General features: G+C 37.4%; 1 protein-coding gene across 11 annotated transcripts in view; it reads right to left on the bottom strand.

Annotated features, from left to right (window-relative positions):
• Window positions 1-273: 273 nt before the first annotated feature.
• The window catches only part of LOC149212081 (MADS-box protein SOC1-like), a 405,207-nt gene continuing 378,723 nt past the window's right edge, over window positions 274-26,757 (bottom strand). For 4 of the 11 annotated variants that reach the window (XM_089390543.1, XM_089390550.1, XM_089390545.1 and 1 more), the window contains 4 exons: window positions 937-978; window positions 715-811; window positions 560-616; window positions 274-455 (listed from right to left, as the gene is read on the bottom strand). In XM_089390543.1, coding sequence (XP_089246669.1) covers window positions 412-455; window positions 560-616; window positions 715-811; window positions 937-978 — 240 coding nt within the window. In that variant the 3' untranslated portion in view covers window positions 274-411. Of the gene's footprint in view, window positions 617-676; window positions 812-936; window positions 979-26,757 lie in introns of those variants that run through there. The other 7 variants (XM_089390544.1, XM_089390549.1, XM_089390548.1 and 4 more) reach the window with 7 other exon arrangements.

Raw genomic sequence — 26,757 nt, 5'->3', positions numbered from 1 at the left:
CTATCACACGTTTAACTTTAGAGTAACTACACCTTTGCATAACCATTTCAAATAAACTGAATTCATAAAAGAGAGGAAAAAAATCTTTAAAATATTTTATTTTTCTAATAATACAAAATTACAATTATTTTCTTAAAAATTAATAAATAAGTAATATTTCCTTAAAAATAAGGAATAATTATATTCAGAAGAAAAAAAAAAATGTATAAGGTTGATGGTATTTAAAATAATAATTTGATATGACTACTAAAATAAAATAATAACAAATTCATATAAACTTAAGATATAATTTAAAATCTTATAAATTCAAATCGATTATATAGAAATATATAAAACATCACATATATACACACGTAGGAGTATATGCAACATTAAATTCTCCACAAGCGTAGCTACTATACTCTTCACTCTTCATGCCCATCGGATGAATGAGGAAAACTCCGCTTGTAATGCTTCTTGGCAGAGTGAAAAAAATACAAAACCTTTAAAATATGTATTCATAGCAAACTTACACACTGAATTTGGAAGACACGCTTTGGTTTAAAAAACATTTAGTTACCTTGGTGAGAGCCCGGACGTGCTGAACAATTAGGTGCGATCTGAAAAGCAGCTTTACCTTTTATTAATATAAAGATTTCATAATAAATTAATAACACGGTTACGAATACATTGATTATCAATGAGAACTATTAATAAGAAAATGAGCATTTGTACATGGCGGTCTCATAACCAGTTGAGTCTCGACTTCACTGTTTTGGATGCTTCCAGATTCACTTCGAGGAGTTGTCGAAAAGGAATGAGGATCGACAAACTGAAATAATAATTAAGAAAAAAAATGAAGGAACCAAAAAATATTTGAAACTTCATACAATAAAATAGTTAATAATAGTAATAATTAAAATATATGGCAACACTTGCATTGAAATTTTGTCTCACCTTTTTACTGAGGAAAGCATTCTCTTCGCTTAATATCCGTTCCTACAATTTTAATAAAATTAAAACCAAAGGTTACAATGAACATACTTTGTTAAGTGAAAATTTTTATGACGAGGTTATGTGATATCACAGGAAGAAACAGTTTTCATAGAAAATCAAATTCTGACCAATATCAGCACATGCACACCATTAAGCATTTGAAATGACAATTAAAGTTTTAGATGTAGCGATAAGATAATCTAGCACAAGTCGTATTTATGGCATCTAATGTAAGTTTTTAATATAAAAGAGAATAAACTTTACATACAATATCATAATAAAAAAATATGGAAACCCAATAACAGAAAACAACCTAACATCTTAATAACACTAGCCAATAAGACAAAACTTTATGTAAACGATATACAGAACGTTAATATAAAACATCAAAAGAGTATAAAAATTGTTTTGTTTAAAGGTTTATGATTGTTTTAAAGTGGTTTGAATGCACTTCTTCCCTGCTTCTATCAAGGTATTCGCTCTACTCTCAACTTTTGAGTATTCCATTCTGGAATTTAATCCGAATACAACAGCCGAGTCAGAGAAACCACTTCAGATAATCAAAAGAGTGCCTTTTCCAGGTAAACTGAGAGACCGGTAATATCATTTTTAATAACTAGCAGGACTGCGCCCTGTTATCAGTTAGCGGTTAGAAGAATGATTACTTACAATGTGATCTGCTAACAGAAAACACTCGGTCCTTCATACCTCTTGTTTAATAAATACACAGAGTATAATTATGTTAGACAGGGAGTCTGTGAACCTCTGAATGTGCCATCCTATAGATTGACAAATTAATGGAGACGTGTTTTTCTAGAATGCAAGTTATGGAAAAAAAAAAAATTACACCTTGTTTTAAAATAAAATTCAAACATTTTGTATATTAAAGATCAGTAACATTCGCCAAACTTTCTCCACATTAACAAAAAAAGTCCCTCACGGGAATAATGAATAATGTACACTAAAGGGAAGTGTTTCAACTCTGAGCGCTCATAAGAGATGTATCTAAGCAGTAGCTGATCACTGAAGTGAAGCGTTTCAACTCTGAGTGATCATAACATTCGTATCTAAGCAGTAGCTGATCCACGATAGAAGAAGAAATATAACCTCGTTAAAGCTTAGATTCTTTTGTTTGTGTGTTCAAGAAAAACAAGAACAGAGATGGTTCTGTAGGAAGTAAAAGTGAAATAATGAAGAAAACTAGAAACTCAACAGCCAAGACACGAAATTGAATAAGAAACTGAATTGGAATTTAAAAATGAATCTCACATTTTATTTCATGGGCATTCGATAGTTTTATATCACCAACTATCGTTACATAACTAATTATTCGGTATACAACTGTCTATTTACATTTACCTAAAGTTACTAATTCGTTGTACCTTGACAACAATTCTCCCATTCATCATCTTCCATGCAAGCCAAGAGAAGCTAAACATCACGGCAGCTTCTCTACTGTAACTGGCTCTGTGAATATGTCTGCACAATTTTCTAGTGTATGGAACTTTTTAAGAGCTACTTTTCCGCCATCGATCACATGTCTCAGAAAATGATACCTTACATCAATGTGCTTGGTTCTGCTGTGATAGGCAGGGTTTGTAGCCAAGTGAAGAGCACTTTGACTATCACAAAGTACATTCACTTTCTCCTGCGTTATTCCAATTTCATCGAGCAGACCCTTTAACCAAATTGCTTCTTTACTAGCATCTGAAGGAGCAATATATTCGGCTTCGGTAGTGGACAATGCAACTGTTTCTTGAAGCTTTGACATCCAACTAATTGCTCCACCTGCAAGAGTAAAGACATAACCTGTAGTAGATCTTCTTTTGTCCAAATCACCTGCATAGTTAGCATCTACATATCGACAGACTAATCCTTCACTACCGTTAAAGACGATGCAATGGTCACTTGTGCCTCTTAACCTCTTAGATATCGAAGCACCCATGAAGTCAGTAAATCGTGATTGATCGATTGATGGTATTTTGGTGCGGTGTGAGGGAGGCTTCGCCTTCCTACTGTATCAGAAAGAATGCATCGGATGGATGCGAGAAGGGAAGAACCAGGCATGCCGATCTTTGCCCTTTGATTTAGAGAATTGTGAATGAAAAGGTTGGAAGAACACGCTTTCCCGCATCGGGGATGGAAGATCTGGCCAAAGAAGGTGATAGCCCTGTAAAGAGTCCCATGGTTCTATTATGTAAGTCAAACGCAGCGTGTTTGAATTAGGATCGCTTCGTAGCGAAAAAGGGCCCCTTTCGAAAGATGTTGGCCATAAATCACTATCCGGGCAACACCCACCTCCCTTACTGGCGCTGCCTTCCTAGCGTGAATGAAACTAGCTGACCTGCATGAATGGCTCAACCTAGCCTCTTTCGCTGAAGGCTCTATCTACCTGCCCTCCCCTCTCTGAATATCTCCATGTGTCTGGCATATGATCCTCATCAACAGGTGCATCGTAAGTAATGGAACATCGTTGGGGGTGGGGCGGTACAACGGACAACATCTGCTGCCGAGAGGGGCGGGCCAACGGACAGATGGACGGAGGTGATCCTTATTATGAGAGCACGAGGCCCATAGCACCATTACCATAGTACGATTCCACATAGCACAATGACTCCCCATTCCCTAGTAGAGCACGATTCACATACCACCATTCCCATAGCACGAGGCCCATACACGTAGAGGAGGATTTACGTACAGGCGTTACCACAGATCACTGCTTGCCAATGCTCTTTACCTAGATTTGCCATGAACCTGCAGACAACTCCAACTGCATGTGAAATGTCAAGTCTTGTAGATACCATCGCATACATTAAGTTGCCTACAGCGTTTGCATATGGTACATGAAACATATACTGCTTTTCTTCATCAGCTCTAGGACTCAAAACCGAAGAAAGCTTAAAATGGAAAGCTAAAGGAACATTAATAGCTTTCACATTATTCATAGAGAACTTTTCAAGTAACTTCTCCACATACTTCTGTTGTGACAAAAAAAGCTTACCATTTTTCCTGTCTCTGTGTATCTCCATGCCCAAGATATGTTTTGCTGCTCCAAGATCCTTCATATCAAACGTCCTAGAGAGTTGAGCCTTTAACCTGTTGATCTCTTCCATGCTTTTGCTTGCAATAAGCATATCGTCAACATACAAAGCTAAGATAATGAATATGCCATTGAAACTTTTGAAGTACACACAATGATCATACTCACTTCTTATAAAGTTCTGGCTCACCATGAAGGAATCAAACTTCTTGTACCATTGTCTGGGAGACTGCCTCAGACCATACAATGATTTCCTGAGCTTGCAAACTAATCTTCTGCTGCGACCTCGTACAAAACCTTCTGGTTGTTCCATATATATCTCTTCGTTCAAATCACCATGTAGAAAAGTTGTTTTAACATCTAACTGTTCTAACTCAAGATTAAGCAATGCAGTTAGTGCCAACACAGTACGTATAGAAACAAGTTTTACAACTGGAGAAAAAATCTCATGAAAGTCTATACCTTCAACCTGAGAATACCCTTTTACTACCAGTCACGCCTTATACCTTTCAACACTACCATCAACTTTCCGTTTCAACTTGAAGACCCATTTACATCCAACAACACTTCTCCCTTCAGGAAGCTCTACAAGATCCCAGGTATTGTTTTTGGCTAAGGAGTCCATTTCTTCTTCCATAGCCATTTTCCATTTCTCGCTATCTGTATCATCTACTGCTTCCTGATAACAAGAAGGTTCCCCATCTTCAGTAACCAAAGCAACAGATGAAGCAGAATCTTCATACCTTTTGGGAGTTTTCCTTTCCCTTGTAGACCTTTTCAGAGCGACTGGTTGCTGAACTGGTTCAGAAATTTCCACTGGTTCAGAAGCTTCGACGACTTCCTTTGTGTCTTCAACACCTTTGTCTCCAGAAGTCTCTCCTTCCTTTCGACTGTCACCGAAAGATCTAGCCTCCAACTGAACTCGTTGACTCGGCGATACCTGTTCCTGTTCAATTCTTTCAACATTTGATTTTAACAAAGAGGATTCATCAAATGTTACATCTCTACTAATGACTATCTTCCGCAATGTAGGATCCCACAACCTATATCCTTTCACTGCATAGTCATACCCAACAAAGACATAACATTTCGTCTTTGGATCTAATTTTGAACGCTGATTTTTCGGAATCAGAGAATAAGCATCACAACCAAATATCCTCAAATGAGAATAGTCACAAGACTGACCTGTCCAAACTTCTTCAGGAATTTTACAATCAATTGCTACTGAAGGTGATCTGTTAAGTAAATAACAAGCAGTAGATACTACTTATGCCCACAACTCCTTTTGCAAGTTAGCATTGGAGATCATGCTTCTGGCTCTTTCCATAAGAGTCTGGTTCATACGCTCAGCAACACCATTTTGCTAAGGAGTATAAACAGCAGTTTTGTGTCTAATAATGCCCTCATCCTTACAGTATTGTTCAAATTCAACAGAAGTGAACTCACCACCATTGTCAGTTCTTAGACATTTAATAGATTTGCCTGTTCTTTTCTCTACCATTACTTTAAATTATTTAAAGACATTTAATACATCAACTTTCCTTTTTAGCATATAGACCCAAACTCTACGAGAGTAATCATCAATGTACATTAAAAAATACAATGCACCTCCATATGACACAACAGGGGAAGGCCCCCACAGATCAGAATGAATGTGGTCTAAAACATCTTTACTATTATGATTTCCAACTTTAAATCTCTGTTTACACTGTTTTCCATACACACAATGTTTACAAAAATCTAAATTCAAGGATTTCAAACCGGGAAGAGATTTACGTTTCATCAGTATATGAAGACCTTTCTCGCTCATATGACCCAAACGCTGATGCCACAGACGAGTACCTGCTTCTTCCTTTTCTGACGCAACCGCTGCTTCACCGACCTGAGTACTTCCTTTTAACCTGTAAATATTTCCGACCTTTTCTGCCTTCATAACCATAAGGTCTCCTTTGAAGACTTTCAAGACGCCATCCTCACCTGTAAACTTATAACCATCTGAATCCAACACTCCCAAAGAGATTAATTTTTTCTTCAAATCAGGTACATGTCTAACACTAGTTAATGTCCTAACTATGTTATCATACATCTTAATCCTGATATCTCCCATCCCAACAGTCTGACATGACATATTGTTACCCATAAACACAGAACTACCATATACATTTTCATACGAAGTAAACCAATTTCTATGTGGGCACATGTGATGCGAAGCACCAAAGTCTAACAGCCAACTATCAAAACTCTGAGAGACATTACATTCAGGTGAAGTTTCATCTATCATACACAATTCTTCAGCAGATAAAACTTCGTTCTTCAGGTTTTCGGATTCCTTTCGTTTCCAACAGTCCTTCTTCAAGTGTCCAACTTTACCGCAGTTCCAACATTTCGCCTTACACTTCTTGCCCTTCGATTTCAACTTGGAAGACCCCCTTGGTTTTTATCCTCTTTCCTTTGAGCGTCCTCTAGTGACCATGGCTTCTGATGCAGCTGTTTCAGTGCTGGATTTCCTTCATACTTCTTCAGACAGAAGATCTCCCACGACTGATTCAAACTTCAAAGAATCAGCAGAGCTGAAACTGATTGAAGTTACGAAGTGATCCCATGATTCAAGCAGAGAACACAGCAAGGTTATGACTTTATCTTCTTCCTGTATTTTGACTTCCATATCTGTTAATTGACAAATTAGTGTATTAAAAACATTCAAATGTTCTGCAACATTTGAACCTTCTTTCATTCGAAGACTGTATAACTGTCGTTTTAGATAAATTCTGTTGGTTAATGATTTTGTCATATAGAGTTTTTCAAGCTTTTCTCACAATCCTGACGTCGTAGTCTCTTCAACAATGTTGAAGAGAACTTCATCCGCTAGGCATAACCGGATGGTACTGAGAGCTCGGGCATCCAAGTCCTCCCAGTCTGAAGTAGTCATGGTTGTAGGTTTCTTAGTTACCCCATCCAATGCCTTGTGCAACCCTTGTTGCACAAGCAGATCCTTAACCTTCAGTTTCCAAAGAGCAAAATTGCTCTTTCCGGTGAATTTCTCCACCTCGAATCTTGCATTCGACATCTTGGCCATTTTTCCTCCTTCCTAGGGTTTCAGTCTTTCTAGGGTTTTATATTTCCTTTTTTTTTTAGGTTTTCCTTCAACTAAAGAGTATATCTCCTTATTTCTCCAAATAGAAAGCTAACGAGTATATCTTCTTATTTCTCCAAATAGAAGAAAAAAAACCTTAAAAAATTTTCTTTTCTTCAATAATTAAAAAAAACTGTCTCCTTATTTCTCCAAAAACCCTTAAAAAAAAATTTCTTCAATAAAAAAAATTGTCTCCTTATTTCTCCAAAACCCTTAAAATTTTCTTTTCTTCAATAAAAAAAACTGTCTTCTGTTCCTCCTATTTCACTCGCACATTCCTTTAAAAAAAAAATCCTGAAACAATTTGTGAATACAAGCCCAGAATTATTTAGCAATGGAAAAATGATACCCGGTCTGGAACGCTGACCTCGTGACAGAGACTGAAACGTGCACCTCTCACGCAGGTTCTGAAATCTGTAACACTGAACAGAGATAACGAACGTTGACCTCCTGACAGAGACTGAAACGTGCACCTCTCATGCAGGTTCTGAAATCTGGAACGCTGAACAGAGATAACTCTCACGTTGGATGCCTGAAAATCTGGAATGTTGAACAGAGATAACTCTCACGCTGGATGCCTGACAGAGACTGAAACTCCTCTCACGCAGGTTCTGAAACGTGCACCGGTTCTGGACTGCTTTCTTTCACCAGTTTTGGACTCTCGCTGGATGCCCTTCCTTCCTTCCATGCTCAGGCTCCGATACCACTTGTAGGAAGTAAAAGTGAAATAATGAAGAAAGCTAGAAACTCAACAGCCAAGACACGAAACTGAATAAGAAACTGAATTGGAATTTAAAAATGAACCTCAGCATTTTATTTCATGGGCATTCAATAGTTTTATATCACCAACTATTGTTACATAACTAATTATTCGGTATACAACTGTCTATTTACATTTAACTAAAGTTACTAATTCGTTGTCAAACTAACAGGTTCATGCAAAGCACAAACGGATGGCTGAACCACAGCCAGAATAAACTGCTTAGTGCTATGACCATGATCAAGAAAACAATGCAAAATCAAAAGGTTTTTGTAACACTCCAGTCTTTTTAGATAATGTGTGCCCAGGCAATGCAAGATACAGCATAAATTGGGGAAACTATTATCACCACAAACGTTCAGCTTGATACCCGAATCCAAGTCACTCGACAGAACAATAGAAAATGGCTATGCGACAATTGACTTTGAAAGAATTGACAAGGAATGGTGACAAAACCTGAATAGATTTGAATATCAACACAAATATGGATCTAACTTAATTCAGAAATATAAAGCACCCAATCCAACGAACCACTAAACACATGGATTAATCTTTGCACGGTTCTGAAGAATGGTTCTACCCACGAGGTTACAAACAAAATTTAATCGCAAGATGGCTCCAACTTCAGCCAGTTTTCAAACAGTCCGTACAATAATATATTGACCTCTTACAATGCAATTGTGGAAGATGAGCAGCTACTTGTAACTAAATTTAATTCATGTCTTCTTCCAAAACTTAATCAAGAAATAGACCAGGACAATAGTAAGACCATGAACTTTCAAATGTCAGGCAACAAAGGTCAGGCAACAAATATACAGATTATATAAAGATTCTTAATGGTAATTAAATGAGTAGTGGTTGTATATGCCTACAGTTGGATAACTGACCTATCAAAAATAAACGCGCTCATTTAATGCCCATTGGGAGGTTACTTATTTTCAGCACAAATGTAAGGCCATGAATCAGGCTCTCCACTAAGCCTTGGCAAACCCTTTAGGCCAGACCCTCTCAAAGAAATATAGAATATCCACACTCTTATGAGGAAACTCCCAATGATATGGTTCAATGGTTAGATGGGAAGGTTTAGTCTCACAAGTATTGTTAAATTCTGAACAAGACTATGTATATATGAAAGTTGCTCCAACATCATTTCTTCAATTGAAAATAAAAACCAAAACTCTAAACCATTCTCAAACTTACCAACAAAGTTCAAGGAAAGTTTGTCGGTTTCATAGAAGAAGTATCCATTCTCGAAGAAACTTCCTCCAACGCACACCTACATCTACAACTCTCGTACCGGATAAACAAGTCCAACGCCATCCAATCAATCAGGCCATGATATGCAATGGAATTTAACCCTCAAACCCAACAGTTCCTCATAAAAATAGTTCTCATATTGGGTGAAAATACAATTGTACAGAGAGAAGCATTGCCTATGCATAGGTACCGGATTTAAATATTGTGTATGCATAGGTACCATAGTTAAATAAAAGCTCAATAGGTATCATATTTAAACAGAGAAGCTCTTTTAATACTTGAGAAGAGAAGTCAAAACAAATCTCTTAGCCTCCACCCTCCTCACTTGCCTTGAATCTCCCAACGAAGACCATCCTAAATGGTACAATCTAGACTTGGTACAAACAATAAGAACTACGTTGTCAGACATTTCCTTGGATATTGAGTTCGTCTTTGTCTCGAGACAAGTGCACGTGCATGAACTTACACTAGCAGATGGCTCTCTTTCGTTCGTTTGTTGTTTCTCTTCCTGTTAGCTCTCTGTAATTTTCTCTAGGCTGAGGAGAGCATTTCAGCGGTAACCACAAAACCACTTGTAAATAGAATCTAGTCTTACTAGCTTTAGAGAGGGTTCTCTCTGTCTAAGAAGTTCAATTTTTCAAATATTAGGCTAGGTATAGTGCAGAGTAGGGTATGAATTTAAAGGTTTGCTGGTAGGAAATGAGACAAATCCATTGGGCATAAGGTCATGTCTACCTGATTATGTTTGAAATGAAGAGAAAATGGAGATTCCACAGGGGCAAATAGGTAGTTTCTTTAGAGCTTTTAATTCTGAATTCGTTGTAGGAGGGTGAGTGAAGAAAAAATGGAAAATTACAAAAGAGCATCAAGATGAATTATAATTGTCATTTTAGCGAAAAACATAGATGTCTAGCAAAACTGAAGCAGAGCACTGTTTAGAGTGAATTCACAATCAAATATTTGTTTTAACTAAACAAGAAGATATACATTCAAAACATGATTTTTCATAGAAGATATTTACAAAAAAAGGAAGCACATCTGCAAAGAAAACTAATTCAAGAATCCCTGAAAATTCCACCTCTGTATTTCATCCCCTGTAAAAATGTCTCAAAAATTAAGTGTGATACAATCTCTCTTTCTCCTTAACCTGGGCAACCCTTTTCTCCTTTACCATCATATCATAAAAAGGCCAAACTCAGTCCGTTCCCATCTCTAGGGGTCAAATTCCTCATTAGGATTTCAGTTTCTAACTTCTGCAATGAAAGTAGAACTGAGTGTTAAACAGTCGGGACTGCATAACTAGATATTTTCTAAGCATTTTACATTAATTTCTCAGTTCCAAATCGAGTTTATGGGTCACCAACTACTTTATTACAATTACTAAAACCATAAAGGAAAATTACATAAAATTTTGACTAAGTAAACTCATCCAAAAGAAAAATTATGCCTGGAAGCATCATGCAGCTCCCTAATTCTCCATAAATCCAAAAACAAAGCGAAGAAATGCAACGCTCCATAGTTGTGGTACCTCTAGTTCATTTCTGAGCTACTTGATGACTCTGGCATGTGTAAACAAGTTTGAACATGCATATTTTCCCTTTTGGAAGTTTTCTTTTACTGCACAAAGCCTCAAACTTCGACAAATTCTTTCAGGGCCAAATTCTTCTCGACAAACTACACATATTGATGATGATGCTAACACTGCAATAATCATGCCATATACCCCTTTCAATTATTCCTTCACCAAAAATGCAAAATGTTCATCTCCACACCAAAAACCCTAAGCCTAAGCTAGCTAGGGTACAAAATAATGTGAAAGCTACTTCTTGAATGTTAGTTTGACAACGAATTAGTAACTTTAGGTAAAATGTAAATAGACAGTTGTATACCGAATAATTAGTTATGTAACGATAGTTGGTGATATAAAACTATCAAATGCCCATGAAATGAAAAGCGGAGAATCATTGTTAAATAAAATTCCATTTAATTCAGTTTTGTGATTCAGTTCCGTGTCTTGGTATTTAGTTGTTGCTTTCTTGCATTCTTCATTATTTCGGTTTCTGATCAACAATTGGTATCAGAGCTCCGAGGGCGGTGAGCCTGGGCGTGAAGGAGAAATGTTGTCTGCGTTCTGTGCGTTGAAGGTTGTGCTTTCTGTGCGTTGAAGGCTGAGTGCGTTAAAGGCGTGAGGTTGAAGGCTGTGCGTTCTGTGCGTTGGAGGACCAGCGTGTTTTCTGTGCTGTGAGCGTTGAAAGACCAGCGAATAATCTGCGTGTTGCTGTCCAGGAGCCCATCTCAAAGAGCGCGTGAAAGACTGAGGGGAGGCATTGAAGTGCGTTGAAAGGACCAGCGTGTTTTCTGTGCTGTGACCTCTGACGTGGCTGTACATAAGCCCATACGGTGTGCTCTGCTCTCTGTGTTGAAGTTTTCTATCAGAGCCATCTCTGCGAGAAAGACTGAGGCTGCGTGTTGCTATCAGAGCCATCTCTGCGTGAAAGACTGAGGCTGCGTGTTGCTATCAGAGCCATCTCTGCGTAAAAGACTGAGGCTGCGTATTGTTGTCCAAGAGGCCATCTCTGCATGAAAGACTGAGGCTGCGTGTTGCTATCAGAGGCCATCTCTGCGTGAAAGACTAAGGCTGTGTAGAATCTGCGTGCTGAATGTCCAGAGGTGTGCTGAATGTCCAGAGGTGTGCTGAATGTCCAGAGGTGACTTGAAGCTGTGTGTCCTGCGTGAAGGAGAGGAGGAGAGTGCAACGGCATAGGCATTTCTGTGTTGGACCTGTGACGTGGCTGTAAATAAGCCCATTCTCAGCGTGTTGGCCACCTGCGTGTGAAGGAGCAAAGGATGTCCCTGTGAGAAGAGCAACACTGCCTCGGTGGAGGAGCCTGCTTGCTGCCAGAGGCCTGGCATGTGGAACCACGTAATTTTTTTATTTTGAGAATTTTTCTCAGAAATTTGAATTTGGAGGAAAGCAACTCAAAGAAATCCAAGAATTATTTTTCTTTTCCAGAAATTTGTGAAAAACAAAGTGTGAAAGGAAACAAAGGATTTGAAATTTTTTAAAAATTGTTGAATTGGGGAATTATTTTTTTTTTTTTAAATTATATATATAATTCCTAGAAAGACTGAAACCCTAGGAAGGAGGAAAAATGGCCAAGATGTCGAATGCAAAATTCGAGGTGGAGAAATTCACCGGAAAGAGCAATTTTGCTCTTTTGGAACTGAAGGTTAAGGATCTGCTTGTGCAACAAGGGTTCCACAAGGCATTGGATGGGGCAACTAAGAAACCTGCAACCATGACTACTTCAGACTGAGAGGACTTGGATGCTCGAGCTCTCGATACCATCCGATTATGCCTAGCGGATGAAGTTCTCTTCAACATTGTTGAAGAGACTACAGCGTCACGATTGTGGGAAAAACTTGAAAACCTCTATATGACAAAATCATTAACCAACAGAATTTATCTAAAACGACAGTTATACAGTCTTCGAATGAAAGAAGGTTCAAGCGTTGAAGAACATTTGAATGTTTTTAATACACTAATTTGTCAATTAACAGATATGGAAAGTCATAATACAGGAAGAAGATAAAGCCATAACCTCGCTGTGTTCTCTACCTGAATCATGGGATCACTTCGTAACTTCAATCAGCTTCAGCTCTGCTGATTCTTTGAAGTTTGAATCAGTCGTGGGAGCTCTTCTGTCTGAGGAAGTACAAAGGAAATCCAGCACTGAAACAACTGCATCAGAAGCCATGGTCGCTAGAGGACGCTCAAAGGAAAGAGGAGAAAAAACAAGGGGGTCTTCCAGGTCGAAATCGAAGGGCAAGAAGTGTAAGGCAAAATGTTGGAATTGCAGTAAAGTTGGACACTTGAAGAAGGACTGTTGGAAATGGAAGGAATCCGAAAACCCAAAGAACGAAGCGAATCAGGTCGATTCAGGTATGATAGACGAAGTTTTATCTGCTGAAGAATTATGTATGATACATGAAACTTCACCTGAAAGTAATGTCTCTCAGAGTTTTGATAGCTGGCTGTTAGACTCTGGTGCTTCGCATCACATGTGCCCACATAGAAATTGGTTTACCTTGTATGAAAATGTAAACAGTAGTTCTGTGTTTATGGGTAACAATGTGTCATGTCAGACTGTTGGGATGGGAGATATCAGGATTAAGATGTATGATAACACAGTTAGGACATTAACTAGTGTTAGACATGTACCTGATTTGAAGAAAAATGTAATCTCTTTGGGAGTGTTGGATTCAGATGGTTATAAGTTTACAGGTCAGGATGGCGTCTTCAAAGTCTTTAAAGGAGCCCTTGTGGTTATGAAGGCAGAAAAGGTTGGAAATCTTTACAAGTTAAGAGGAAGTACTCAGATCAGTGAAGCAGCAGTTGCGTGAAAAAAGGAAGAAGCAGGTACTCGTCTACGGCATCAGCATTTGGGTCATATGAGCGAGAAAGGTCTTCAGACATTGATGAAACATAAATCTCTTTCCGGTCTGAAATCCTTAAATTTAGATTTCTGTAAACATTGTGTGTATGGCAAACAGTGTAAACAGAGATTTAAAGTTGGAATTCATAATAGTAAAGATGTTTTAGACTACATTCATTCTGATCTATGGGGCCTTCCCCTGTTGTGTCATATGGAGGTGCATTATATTTTTTAACATTCATTGATGATTACTCCCGTAAAGTTTGGGTCTATATGCTAAAAATGAAAGCTGATGTATTAAATGTCTTTAAACAATTTAAAGTAATGGTAGAGAAAAGAACAGGCAAATCTATTAAGTGTCTAAGAACTGACAATGGTGGTGAGTTCACTTCTGTTGAATTTAAACAATATTGTAAGGATGAGGGAATTGTTAGACACAAAACTGTTATTTATACTCCTCAGCAAAATGGTGTTGCTGAGCGGATGAATCGGACTCTTATGGAAAGAGACAGAAGCATGATCAGCAATGCTAACTTGCAAAAGGAGTTTTGGGCAGAAGCAGTATCTACTGCTTGCTATTTAGTTAACAAATCACCTTCAGTAGCAATTGATTGTAAAATTCCTGAAGAAGTTTGGACAGGTCAGTCTTGTGACTATTCACATTTGAGGATATTTGGTTGTGATGCTTATTCTCTCATTCCGAAAAATCAGCGTTCAAAATTAGATCCAAAGTCAAAATGTTATGTCTTTGTTGGATATGAATATGCAGTGAAAGGATATAGGTTGTGGGATCCTACATTGCGGAAGATAGTCATTAGTAGAGATGTAACATTTGATGAATCCTCTCTGTTAAAATCAAATGTTGAAAGAATTGAACAGGAATAGGTATCGCCGTATCAACGAGTTCAATTGGAGACTAGACCTTTCGGTGACAGTCGAAAGGAAGGAGAGACTTCTGGAGAAAAATGTGTTGAAGACACAAAGGAAGCCGTTGAAGTTTCTGAACCAGTGCAAGTTTCTGAACCAGTTCAGCAACCATTCACTCTTAGAAAGTCTACAAGGGAAAGGAAACTCCCAAAAGGTATGAAAATTCTGCTTCATCTTTTGCTTTGATTACTGAAGATGGGGAACCTTCTTGTTATCAGGCAGCAGTAGATGATATAGATAGCGACAAATGGAAAGCGGCTATGGAAGAAGAAATGGAATCCTTAGCCAAGAACCATACCTGGGATCTTGTAGAGCATCCTGAAGAAAGAAGTGTTGTTGGATGTAAATGGGTCTTCAAGCTAAAACGAAAAGTTGATGGAAGTATCGAAAGGTATAAGGCACGACTGGTAGCAAAAGGGTATTCTCAAGTTGAAGGTATAGACTTTCATGAGATTTTTTCTCCAGTTGTAAAACTTGTTTCTATACGTACTGTGTTGGCACAAACTGCGTTGCTTGATCTTGAGTTAGAAAAGTTAGATGTTAAAACAGCTTTTCTACATGGTGATTTGAATGAACAGATATATATGGAACAACCAGAAGGTTTTGTACGAGGTCGCAGCAGAAGATTAGTTTGCAAGCTCAGGAAATCATTGTATGGTCTGAGGCAGTCTCCCAGACAATGGTACAAGAAGTTTGATTCCTTCATGGCGAGCCAGAACTTTATAAGAAGTATGATCATTGTGTGTACTTCAAAAGTTTCAATGGCATATTCATTATCTTAGCTTTGTATGTTGACGATATGCTTATTGCAAGCAAAAGCATGGAAGAAATCAACAGGTTAAAGGCTCAACTCTCTAGGACGTTTGATATGAAGGATCTTGGAACAACAAAACATATCTTGGGCATGGAGATATACAGAGACAGAAAAAATGGTAAGCTTTGGTTATCACAGCAGAAGTATGTGGAGAAGGTACTTGAAAAGTTCTCTATGAATAATGTGAAACCTGTTAATGTTCCTCTAGCTTCCCATTTTAAGCTTTCTTCGGTTTTGAGTCCTAGAGTTGATGAAGAAAAGTAGTATATGTCTCATGTACCATATGCAAATGCGGTAGGAAACTTAATGTATGCGATGGTATCTACAAGACCTGACATTTCACATGCAGTCGGAGTTGTCAGCAGGTTCATGGCACATCCAGGTAAAGAACATTGGCAAGTAGTGAAATGGGTGCTTCGATATCTAAGAGGAACAAGTGACCATTGCATCGTCTTTAATGGTAGTGAAGGATCAGTCTGCGGATATGTAGATGCTGACTATGCTGGTGATTTGGACAAAAGAAGATCTACTACAGGTTACGTCTTTACTCTTGCAGGTGGAGCAATTAGTTGGATGTCAAAGCTTCAAGACACAGTTGCATTATCCACTACCGAAGCTGAATATATTGCTGCTTCAGATGCTAGTAAAGAAGCAATCTGGTTAAAGGGTTTGCTCGATGAAATTGGAAAAACACAGGAGAAAGTGAATGTACTTTGTGACAGTCAAAGTGTTATTCACTTGGCTACAAACCCTGCCTATCACAGCAGAACCAAGCACATTGATGTAAGGTATCATTTTCTAAGCCATGTGATCGATGGCAGAAAAGTAGCTCTTAAAAAGGTCCATACACGAGAAAATTGTGCAGACATATTCACAAAGCCAGTTACAGTAGAGAAGTTGCGGTGGTGTTTAGCTTCTCTTGGCTTGCAGGAAAGATGATGAATGGGAAAATTGTTGTCAAGGTGGAGTTTGTTAGTTTGACAACGAATTAGTAATTTTAGGTAAAATGTAAATAGACAGTTTTATACCGAATAATTAGTTATGTAACGATAGTTGGTGATATAAAACTATCAAATGCCCATGAAATGAAAAGCAGATAATCATTGTTAAATAAAATTCCATTCAATTCAGTTTTGTGATTCAGTTTCGTGACTTGGTATTCAGTTGTTGCTTTCTTGCTTTCTTCATTATTTCGGTTTCTGATCAACATTGAAAACATAATTTTAGAATCCTAACTAAATGTGGTTGCAAGAGGGACTGTATGCAAGAAATTATCAACTGGGACCGCAACCCGATAAAATATCATACTTTAGAAAAAACCAAAAATTCAAAACTATATTGTTTTACCCCTTGCAGAATTCAAATTTTCGTTGCCTCAACGAATACGTATAATTTGCCTCCATCTTTGTCGTGAAACTCTTTCTGGATCCTAATTCTTTCCTCATAGATGGATTTTTCTTGCATACATTTTTTATTTCCCTGTGTAGTGGAAGGGATCTTCTCAACATCTATTTGGCATTGTCCATGGATGGGTGATAGACGTCCACAAGATCACTTATTTGTTTCTTGGCCAATCCATCCTATTGCTTGAGCTCGAAAATTTCCATGTGAGCTTCCTTCAGTTGCCTTCTCAAGCTATTAAAGGTGTGCTTCCCCTGAAGAAGTTTGGACAGGTCAGTCTTGTGACTATTCACATTTGAGGATATTTGGTTGTGATGCTTATTCTCTCATTCCGAAAAATCAGCGTTCAAAATTAGATCCAAAGTCAAAATGTTATGTCTTTGTTGGATATGAATATGCAGTGAAAGGATATAGGTTGTGGGATCCTACATTGCGGAAGATAGTCATTAGTAGAGATGTAACATTTGATGAATCCTCTCTGTTAAAATCAAATGTTGAAAGAATTGAACAGGAATAGGTATCGCCGTATCAACGAGTTCAATTGGAGACTAGACCTTTCGGTGACAGTCGAAAGGAAGGAGAGACTTCTGGAGAAAAATGTGTTGAAGACACAAAGGAAGCCGTTGAAGTTTCTGAACCAGTGCAAGTTTCTGAACCAGTTCAGCAACCATTCACTCTTAGAAAGTCTACAAGGGAAAGGAAACTCCCAAAAGGTATGAAGATTCTGCTTCATCTTTTGCTTTGATTACTGAAGATGGGGAACCTTCTTGTTATCAGGCAGCAGTAGATGATATAGATAGCGACAAATGGAAAGCGGCTATGGAAGAAGAAATGGAATCCTTAGCCAAGAACCATACCTGGGATCTTGTAGAGCATCCTGAAGAAAGAAGTGTTGTTGGATGTAAATGGGTCTTCAAGCTAAAACGAAAAGTTGATGGAAGTATCGAAAGGTATAAGGCACGACTGGTAGCAAAAGGGTATTCTCAAGTTGAAGGTATAGACTTTCATGAGATTTTTTCTCCAGTTGCAAAACTTGTTTCTATACGTACTGTGTTGGCACAAACTGCGTTGCTTGATCTTGAGTTAGAACAGTTAGATGTTAAAACAGCTTTTCTACATGGTGATTTGAATGAACAGATATATATGGAACAACCAGAAGGTTTTGTACGAGGTCGCAGCAGAAGATTAGTTTGCAAGCTCAGGAAATCATTGTATGGTCTGAGGCAGTCTCCCAGACAATGGTACAAGAAGTTTGATTCCTTCATGGCGAGCCAGAACTTTATAAGAAGTATGATCATTGTGTGTACTTCAAAAGTTTCAATGGCATATTCATTATCTTAGCTTTGTATGTTGACGATATGCTTATTGCAAGCAAAAGCATGGAAGAAATCAACAGGTTAAAGGCTCAACTCTCTAGGACGTTTGATATGAAGGATCTTGGAACAGCAAAACATATCTTGGGCATGGAGATATACAGAGACAGAAAAAATGGTAAGCTTTGGTTATCACAGCAGAAGTATGTGGAGAAGGTACTTGAAAAGTTCTCTATGAATAATGTGAAACCTGTTAATGTTCCTCTAGCTTCCCATTTTAAGCTTTCTTCGGTTTTGAGTCCTAGAGTTGATGAAGAAAAGTAGTATATGTCTCATGTACCATATGCAAATGCGGTAGGAAACTTAATGTATGCGATGGTATCTACAAGACCTGACATTTCACATGCAGTCGGAGTTGTCAGCAGGTTCATGGCACATCCAGGTAAAGAACATTGGCAAGTAGTGAAATGGGTGCTTCGATATCTAAGAGGAACAAGTGACCATTGCATCGTCTTTAATGGTAGTGAAGGATCAGTCTGCGGATATGTAGATGCTGACTATGCTGGTGATTTGGACAAAAGAAGATCTACTACAGGTTACGTCTTTACTCTTGCAGGTGGAGCAATTAGTTGGATGTCAAAGCTTCAAGACACAGTTGCATTATCCACTACCGAAGCTGAATATATTGCTGCTTCAGATGCTAGTAAAGAAGCAATCTGGTTAAAGGGTTTGCTCGATGAAATTGGAAGAACACAGGAGAAAGTGAATGTACTTTGTGACAGTCAAAGTGTTATTCACTTGGCTACAAACCCTGCCTATCACAGCAGAACCAAGCACATTGATGTAAGGTATCATTTTCTAAGCCATGTGATCGATGGCAGAAAAGTAGCTCTCAAAAAGGTCCATACACGAGAAAATTGTGCAGACATATTCACAAAGCCAGTTACAGTAGAGAAGTTGCGGTGGTGTTTAGCTTCTCTTGGCTTGCAGGAAAGATGATGAATGGGAAAATTGTTGTCAAGGTGGAGTTTGTTAGTTTGACAACGAATTAGTAATTTTAGGTAAAATGTAAATAGACAGTTTTATACCGAATAATTAGTTATGTAACGATAGTTGGTGATATAAAACTATCAAATGCCCATGAAATGAAAAGCAGATAATCATTGTTAAATAAAATTCCATTCAATTCAGTTTTGTGATTCAGTTTCGTGACTTGGTATTCAGTTGTTCCTTTCTTGCTTTCTTCATTATTTCGGTTTCTGATCAACATTGAAAACATAATTTTAGAATCCTAACTAAATGTGGTTGCAAGAGGGACTGTATGCAAGAAATTATCAACTGGGACCGCAACCCGATAAAATATCATACTTTAGAAAAAACCAAAAATTCAAAACTATATTGTTTTACCCCTTGCAGAATTCAAATTTTCGTTGCCTCAACGAATACGTATAATTTGCCTCCATCTTTGTCGTGAAACTCTTTCTGGATCCTAATTCTTTCCTCATAGATGGATTTTTCTTGCATACATTTTTTATTTCCCTGTGTAGTGGAAGGGATCTTCTCAACATCTATTTGGCATTGTCCATGGATGGGTGATAGACGTCCACAAGATCACTTATTTGTTTCTTGGCCAATCCATCCTATTGCTTGAGCTCGAAAATTTCCATGTGAGCTTCCTTCAGTTGCCTTCTCAAGCTATTAAAGGTGTGCTTCCCCTCATCTACCTCTATGTTCTCCTCTTCCACTATCTTCTCTTCCTGGATTTCTAGCATCATAGGTGAGGATCTGGTAATCCTAGCTGCTGAAACTTCTGTCGTCTTAACATGCTCTTTGATTACCTTTTCTTTGCCCTTAGATATGGCAGCAGCTAGTGTAGATTTAACCGTTGGCACATCTTCACTAGGTTGAGTTGTCTTCTCTATAATAACATTCTTTAGAAATCTATGCTAACCATTTAATGAAAATCTTGGAATGTGCGTTGACTGCAAGTCTCCTTAGAACACAACTGACAACAAGTATCGGGAAGATATTCGTAAAGTCCCTGTCAACGCAGTTGCGTTAGAGTACAATATGTCAAAGTTCATCATTTTTAAAAGTAGTTTGGAAGCCAGTTCAAAATTAATTTGTTGGAAACAAATTCATATGTATTTGTTGGAAAGGCATCCGTATGTATCTTTTTTGGAAACTAGATTGTTTATTTAAGAACCTTTAAAAATCCTTCATTTCAAAAGGGTTTTTGAAAAAGGGGTATTTCAGGGATTTAAAAGAACCCTTTTTTGGGGTTAAAGAGCCTATTTTATTGAGAAAAGGGGATTTTCTTTTATAGAAAAGGGGTTGTGTTTTATTAGTTTTTTGTTTTTGTTTTTTTCTTTTCCTCAGGTTAAAAAAAAAAGAGATTTTTGTTTAAAACAAAAAAAGTTGTACATCCACATTTCAATAAATAGTTTTCTCTAGTTTTTTGTCACAAACCTTAATTTTACATGGGAAAAATTACGAGTTTTGGTTTTTAAGGATGAAGCCACTTTTGCAAGACCTAGATTGTTGGGATACCTTTGATAATGGTTATGTAGAGCCAACCCAAAAACAATTAGCAACCATGAACAATAATGAGAAAAATGTTGTTATAGAACTCGGAAAGAAAGAGCACAAAGCCAAATGTTGGATACAAAATTCAGTATCTTCAACAAGATAACAAGCACATCAACAACAAAAAAAACTTGGTATGTTTTTAAAGTTGCGTATCAAAGTAATGATGCAATGAAGACTGTTAAATTGTAGACATTGAGAGCTTAGTTCAAAACCCTGAATATGACTTACATAAAGAATGTGGACCTGTTCGTGACTAGAGGCATGGGAATAGTTAGTTAGATCAAATTCATTGTTGAAACCATTACAAATCATAAGCTTGTTGAAGAATTCCTTTGAAGTCTTCCCAAGAAGTATGACAGGGTTGTAACATCCATTCTGGAATACAAAGATTTTACAATTTTCTCAGTAGAACAGTTGACTGGATCACTTTTGGCACACGAAACAAGACTTTTGGTAGAAGATTCCATGGAACAAACTTCCAAATCACAACTCTCTCTTGGCAGAGGCTGATCAGAGCATCATCATGCAACAGAGCAATCGGGACCTTCACAAAACAAAGCATAGAGAAGCAAAACATGGAGCAAATCGAATTTCCGATGCTATTACTGCAGAAAAATGAGCATTTTGAACATGAATGCAGAAGGAAATAGTTAGATCAACATAGAGGTAGTGTCCTCTCCAACGATGAAGGAGAATCATCTTGAACAATGTTTTTTTCGTGCCATCTTTGTGAAGATAGTCACAACGAAGACCTTTGGTTGTTGGACAGAGGTTGGAGCAATCATATGACAGGTAACAAAAGTCTACTTTCTTGCATTGATGCTTCCATAACATCTAAAATTATTGTTCGAGATCGTTCGCGTATTAAAGCTGAAGGGAAAGGTACTATCCCTATTCTCACGGAGCAAAATTAGTAGAAATACATACCTAATGGTTATTATGTTCCACATATGAAGCATAACCTCATTAGTGTAGGTCAATTGATGGAACGTGGTTATGATGTAATATACCAAGGGAACACATGTTATATCTATGACAAACCGCCCAATAGAACATTGATAGCAAAGGTTAAAAAAAACCAAGAATACGATGTTTCCATTGACTCTTAGAAGTGGAAATCTTTCGTAATCTTTTGTCCACAATGTGCAAGAATAGATGAGTCTCAGCTATGGCATTCTAGGTATGGGCATATTCCATTCAAGGTTCTAAGTCTGCTTCAGAAACATTCAATGGTCATTAGTCTTCTTCTTATGAATGAAAAAGCTTGGAAATATGAAATCTATATTCTAGCAAAGCAGAAAAGAGATAACTTTCAAATATCTTCCACTAGAGAAAAAGAGCCTCAAGATCTAGTCCATACAGATATATGTGGCCCAATGCAAACATAGTTTGCTGGTGGAAGTCTTTATTTTATGACATTCATTGATGATTATAGTAGGAAGATCTGGGTCTATTTTATCAAAAATAAATTTGATACCTTCTAAATATTTAAAGAAGAAGAAGACAAGAAAAGCGGAAATCATTTGAAAGCACTCAGATCCGACTCATGGGGAGAATACAACTCCAATGACTTCAAAGCCATTTTTCAAGAACAAGGCATAATCATGCAGAACACAACACGATATACTCCACAACAAAACGGAATAGCATAAAGAGAAAACCAGACAATCATGAATATGGCTAGATGTATGCTGCGTGAAAAGAAGTTGTCTAATGACTATTGGTCTGAAGCAGTTTCGACAACAATATATGCTCTCAACAGATCTCTAACAACAAGTCTCCAAGATACAATACCTCAAGAAGTATGGGAAGTAAGAAGGTGAATGTATCTCACTTAAGAATTTTTGGATCAGTAGCTTTTGCCCATGTTCCTGAGAAGCTAAGAAAGAAGCTTGATGATAGGAGTGAAAGATGTATTTTCATAGGCTATAGACCATAGTAAGAGGTCTATGGACTTTACAATCTGGTTACCAAGAAATTTATTTTAAGCACAAATATTAAATGTTTTGAAAATAAATCTTGGTTTGATCATATTGATGAAGCATTAAATTAACATGTTTATCCACCACATTTGCCAAGATTGCAGGTTCAATAAGAGCCATACCACCTAAGAATGGGACCTCTTCTAGCAGTGAATCCACTAGTGACTGAACATCATCAGAGAATAATCAAAAAACAAGAATAATCAGAGAAATATATAAGCAGGAGCATAAGTTTGATGGGCAGAATATGTTTTCCTTTCTTTCATCTCAAGCAACCCATTTTGAAGTGGTAGTTACAGAAAAACATTGGGTTGATGCAATGAACCAAGAAATCGTTGCAATAGAAAAGAACCAAACTTGGGAATTAGTTGATATCTGAAAGATACACCAAAATTGATGTAAAATGGGTATATAAGACTAAGTTGAATGAAAAACAAGAGATTGAGAGAAAAAAGACAAGTCTGGTTAACAAATAATTGTAGGTTTTAACTCTATACGGAAATTACCTACATACGAAATCAAAAAAAAAAAAAAAAAACAATGATGAGAACATAAAACATAAAACATATATACACAAAGATTTTCCCTTGAATATCAAAACGGAGACTACCAGATTGATTTTTCATTATTTTCCTTTCAATGTTACAATACATATATATACATGCTAAAGCATTCATAAACCCCAATCCATTAACCCTAGATTAGAACATAATTGTATTTCCTTTGACTAGATCTAAAAAAAATCATGGGCAGAAAACCATCATGCCCAAAACCATGTGAAAAACCCATGCACAAATCCATAGGTAAGTCTTCCCCCCTAATATAGGATCCAAAAAGTATAACACACACCCAACATTCTCCCACTTGTTGTTTTCTTTTCCACACAGGGGGTCATAGTATAGCCTAATCATTGGTCCAACCATGCAATGCCCATTGTTTCTCTACACCAAGAAAACATCTCACTGCTCACAGACTTCGTCGATGTGTCTGCAACATTCTTCAAAGTGTATACTTTTACCAACAACACCTTTTTGTCCTCAACCATATCTCTCACAAAGCGATATTGAACATCAATGTGCTTTGTCTTTGAATGTTTAGCAGGGTTCTTTGCTAAGAAAATTGCACCTTGGCTGTCATAGTCTATCCTTATAGGTTGTTGTACTAACCCCATATTTGAACACAATCTCTGCAACCAAATTACTTCCTTTCTTGCATGAGCGGTTGCTATGTATTCTGTCTCTGTAGTTGAAAGTGTCATGACAAACTGTCTCTTTCTCATCCAACTGACTGTACCTCCAAATAGGATAAACACATACCCACTTATAGATCTTCTCTGATCCAGATTTCTAGTCCAGTCTGCATCAACAAAGCCACGAATGCCAAAACTATATCCTATCCTGGCCTTCCTTGGTAGCACAAACTATAATTACTAGTGCACACAAATACCTGAAAACTCGCTTCATTGTTGGCCAATGCTCCTTCTATATTTTTGACATAAACTTGCTCAATACTCCGACTGCATGTTCAATGTTTGGTCTAGTACATACCATTGCATAGATTAGGCTACTGACTACACTTGCATATGGAACACGCGACACATGTTCTTCCTCTTCTTAAATCTTGGTACATTATTCAACAGATAACTTTACACCTATAGGAATAAGAACCTTCACCACTTTACTATATTGTACATTAAACCTCTGCGGTATTGTCTCGAGATACTTCCTTTGGTTTAACCAAAGTTTCCTTTTTCCCTATCTCATTTAATTTCCATTTCCAAAATATAGTTTCCAGCACCAAGATCCTTCATATCAAATTTGGAAAAAAAATTGGTGTTCACATCCTGGATAATTTCTGTCATTTCCAATCAACAACATATCATCAACATACAAGGTTAGATAAATAACATGATCACCAATTAATTTTAAATACACATAGTGATCCTCTATGTTTCTGGTGAAGCCAAGTCCCCATATAAATGTATAAAATTTCTGATACCACATCCTTGGTAACTGTTTTAACCCATACATATACTTTTTTAACTTACATACAATGTGTTTCTTTTCCTTCAGCACAAAGCCTTCAGGTGCTTCATGTAGATCTCTTCTTCCAGATACCACTGAAGAAACTTTGTCTTCACATCCCTCTGTTCTACCTCAAAATAAAAAACAGCAGCAATATATAAAAGTAATCTAATAGGAACTTCCTTGGCAACAGGAGAAAAAATATCACCAAAATCAATTCCAAACACCTGGGAATAACATTTTTTTACCAACCGAGCTTTGTATTTCTCCACCTTGCATTTTACATTCATTTTCTTCTTAAACACCCATTTGCTTCCAATGGGTTTCCTTCCAGATAATAAATCCACTAGATCCCAAGCCTTATTTTTGTCTAAAGATGCCATTTCATCAACCATGGCCTCTTTCCAGAGTTTGCCAACCTTCGAATCTACTGCCTCCTTTACAGTTATGGGATCATCATCAATAATAAATAAAGTAAGTTTTGAACAGAAAGAAGATGTACCATACCTTTCTAGTTGTCTTATTTCTCAAACTGATATTCTCACAGCTGGAGTTTGTGACTCTTCATCTTCTCATCCTCTTTTATCTCAAACTCTATCTTCTCAAGTTTCTTTGGTAGGACTTCATGTTTAATAACATCTTTCACCTCTCTAAACACCAAGTCTCGGCTATACACAACATTAATTGTTTTTGGGTTCCAAAGCTTATAACCTATTAAACCATCCTTATACCCAATAAAGTTGCACCTTCCAAATTTACTATCCAACTTGTTTCTTTTCTCCTTTGGAACATGTACATATTCATCACAACCAAAGACTCTCAGATGTGAAAGAAAGGGTTTCCTACCAGTCTATACCTCATGTGGAGACTTATCCTTCAGCACTAATGAAGGTGATCTATTAACCAGGTAATATGCAGTCTCCACTACCTCATCCCAGAATTCTTGTCCTAACCTGACACCACTAAGCATGCTTCTTTCCTTTTCAATCAATGTTCTGTTCATTCTTTCTAAAACTCCATTTATTGAGTTATGTATGCAGTAGTCTTCTGTCATGCTATACCACAATTCTTAAAAAACTCTTAAAATTCCTTCTTGTGGAACTCTCCACCATTATCTTTCCTCAACACCTTTATCTTCTTCTCTATCTGGTTTTCCATCGTAGCCTTAAATTCTTTAAACTTGACACAGACTTCACATTTCTTCCTGAGGAAATATATTTATGTATTCCTTGAGAAGTCATCTATAAATGATACAGAGTACACAGAGTTCCTAGTGATGGAATCGACAAAGGTTCAAACACATCACTATGCACAAGCGCTAATATGTCTTTTACCCTCCAAGCCTTTAATGTTCTAGCATGGTATTTTTCCAGAGACCACTAGATTTTCTGATCCACTTTCAGGAACCATAGAATTGTTGCACACATCAATAATAATACTATCTAGAAGCTTGTATAGAGTTATAATCCGAACTCCCCGAATCAATATCAGTGCTCCCCAAACCATCTTGCAAGTATCTTTCTCGAACATTGTTTTTACACCTTCATAATCCATCTTGCTTACAGAATTCAAATTTTTGGCCAATGTAGGAAATTGAAGAACACTCGGAAGGATTAATCCTTCCACCTTACAACTTCATCTTTGACTTTTCCATGTCTAACGATCCTATTCTTCTTGTCATCCCCTAAGAAGAATCACCACCACCATGTTTCTCATACTAGCAAAACCACTCCATATGGTGAGTGAAGTGAAAGGATGCACCTGAGTCAATCAACCATGCCTCATCATCTACATGTGTACATGATGAAGAATCCAAGTACACATCCCCACAACTTTGTCCGAGGTGGTTTTCGCCTCTGCAGAAGGAGCATCATCAAATCCCTTTCCTTTCTCAGGAGCTTTGGATCTATAGTCCTTTTAAAGTGCCCTTCCTTTCCGCATTTCCAACACACCTTTGGAGGCTTTCCTAAAGATTTATATCTCCCACTGGGGGACATATTTTTGTTTCTTTTCTAGGACCATCCTTGTATACACAAGGGATCTACATTCTAGCCCTCCATATTTTTCTGTCTTGTCAACTCAAACAGCAAGGATGATACTATTTCG

Source organism: Pinus tabuliformis, chromosome 1_1, assembly GCF_031772625.1.
Source record: "Pinus tabuliformis cultivar Carrire ecotype Pingquan chromosome 1_1, CPIR1, whole genome shotgun sequence".
Taxonomy (NCBI): Eukaryota; Viridiplantae; Streptophyta; class Pinopsida; order Pinales; family Pinaceae; genus Pinus; species Pinus tabuliformis.
This window is presented reverse-complemented; position numbering and strand designations above follow the sequence as displayed.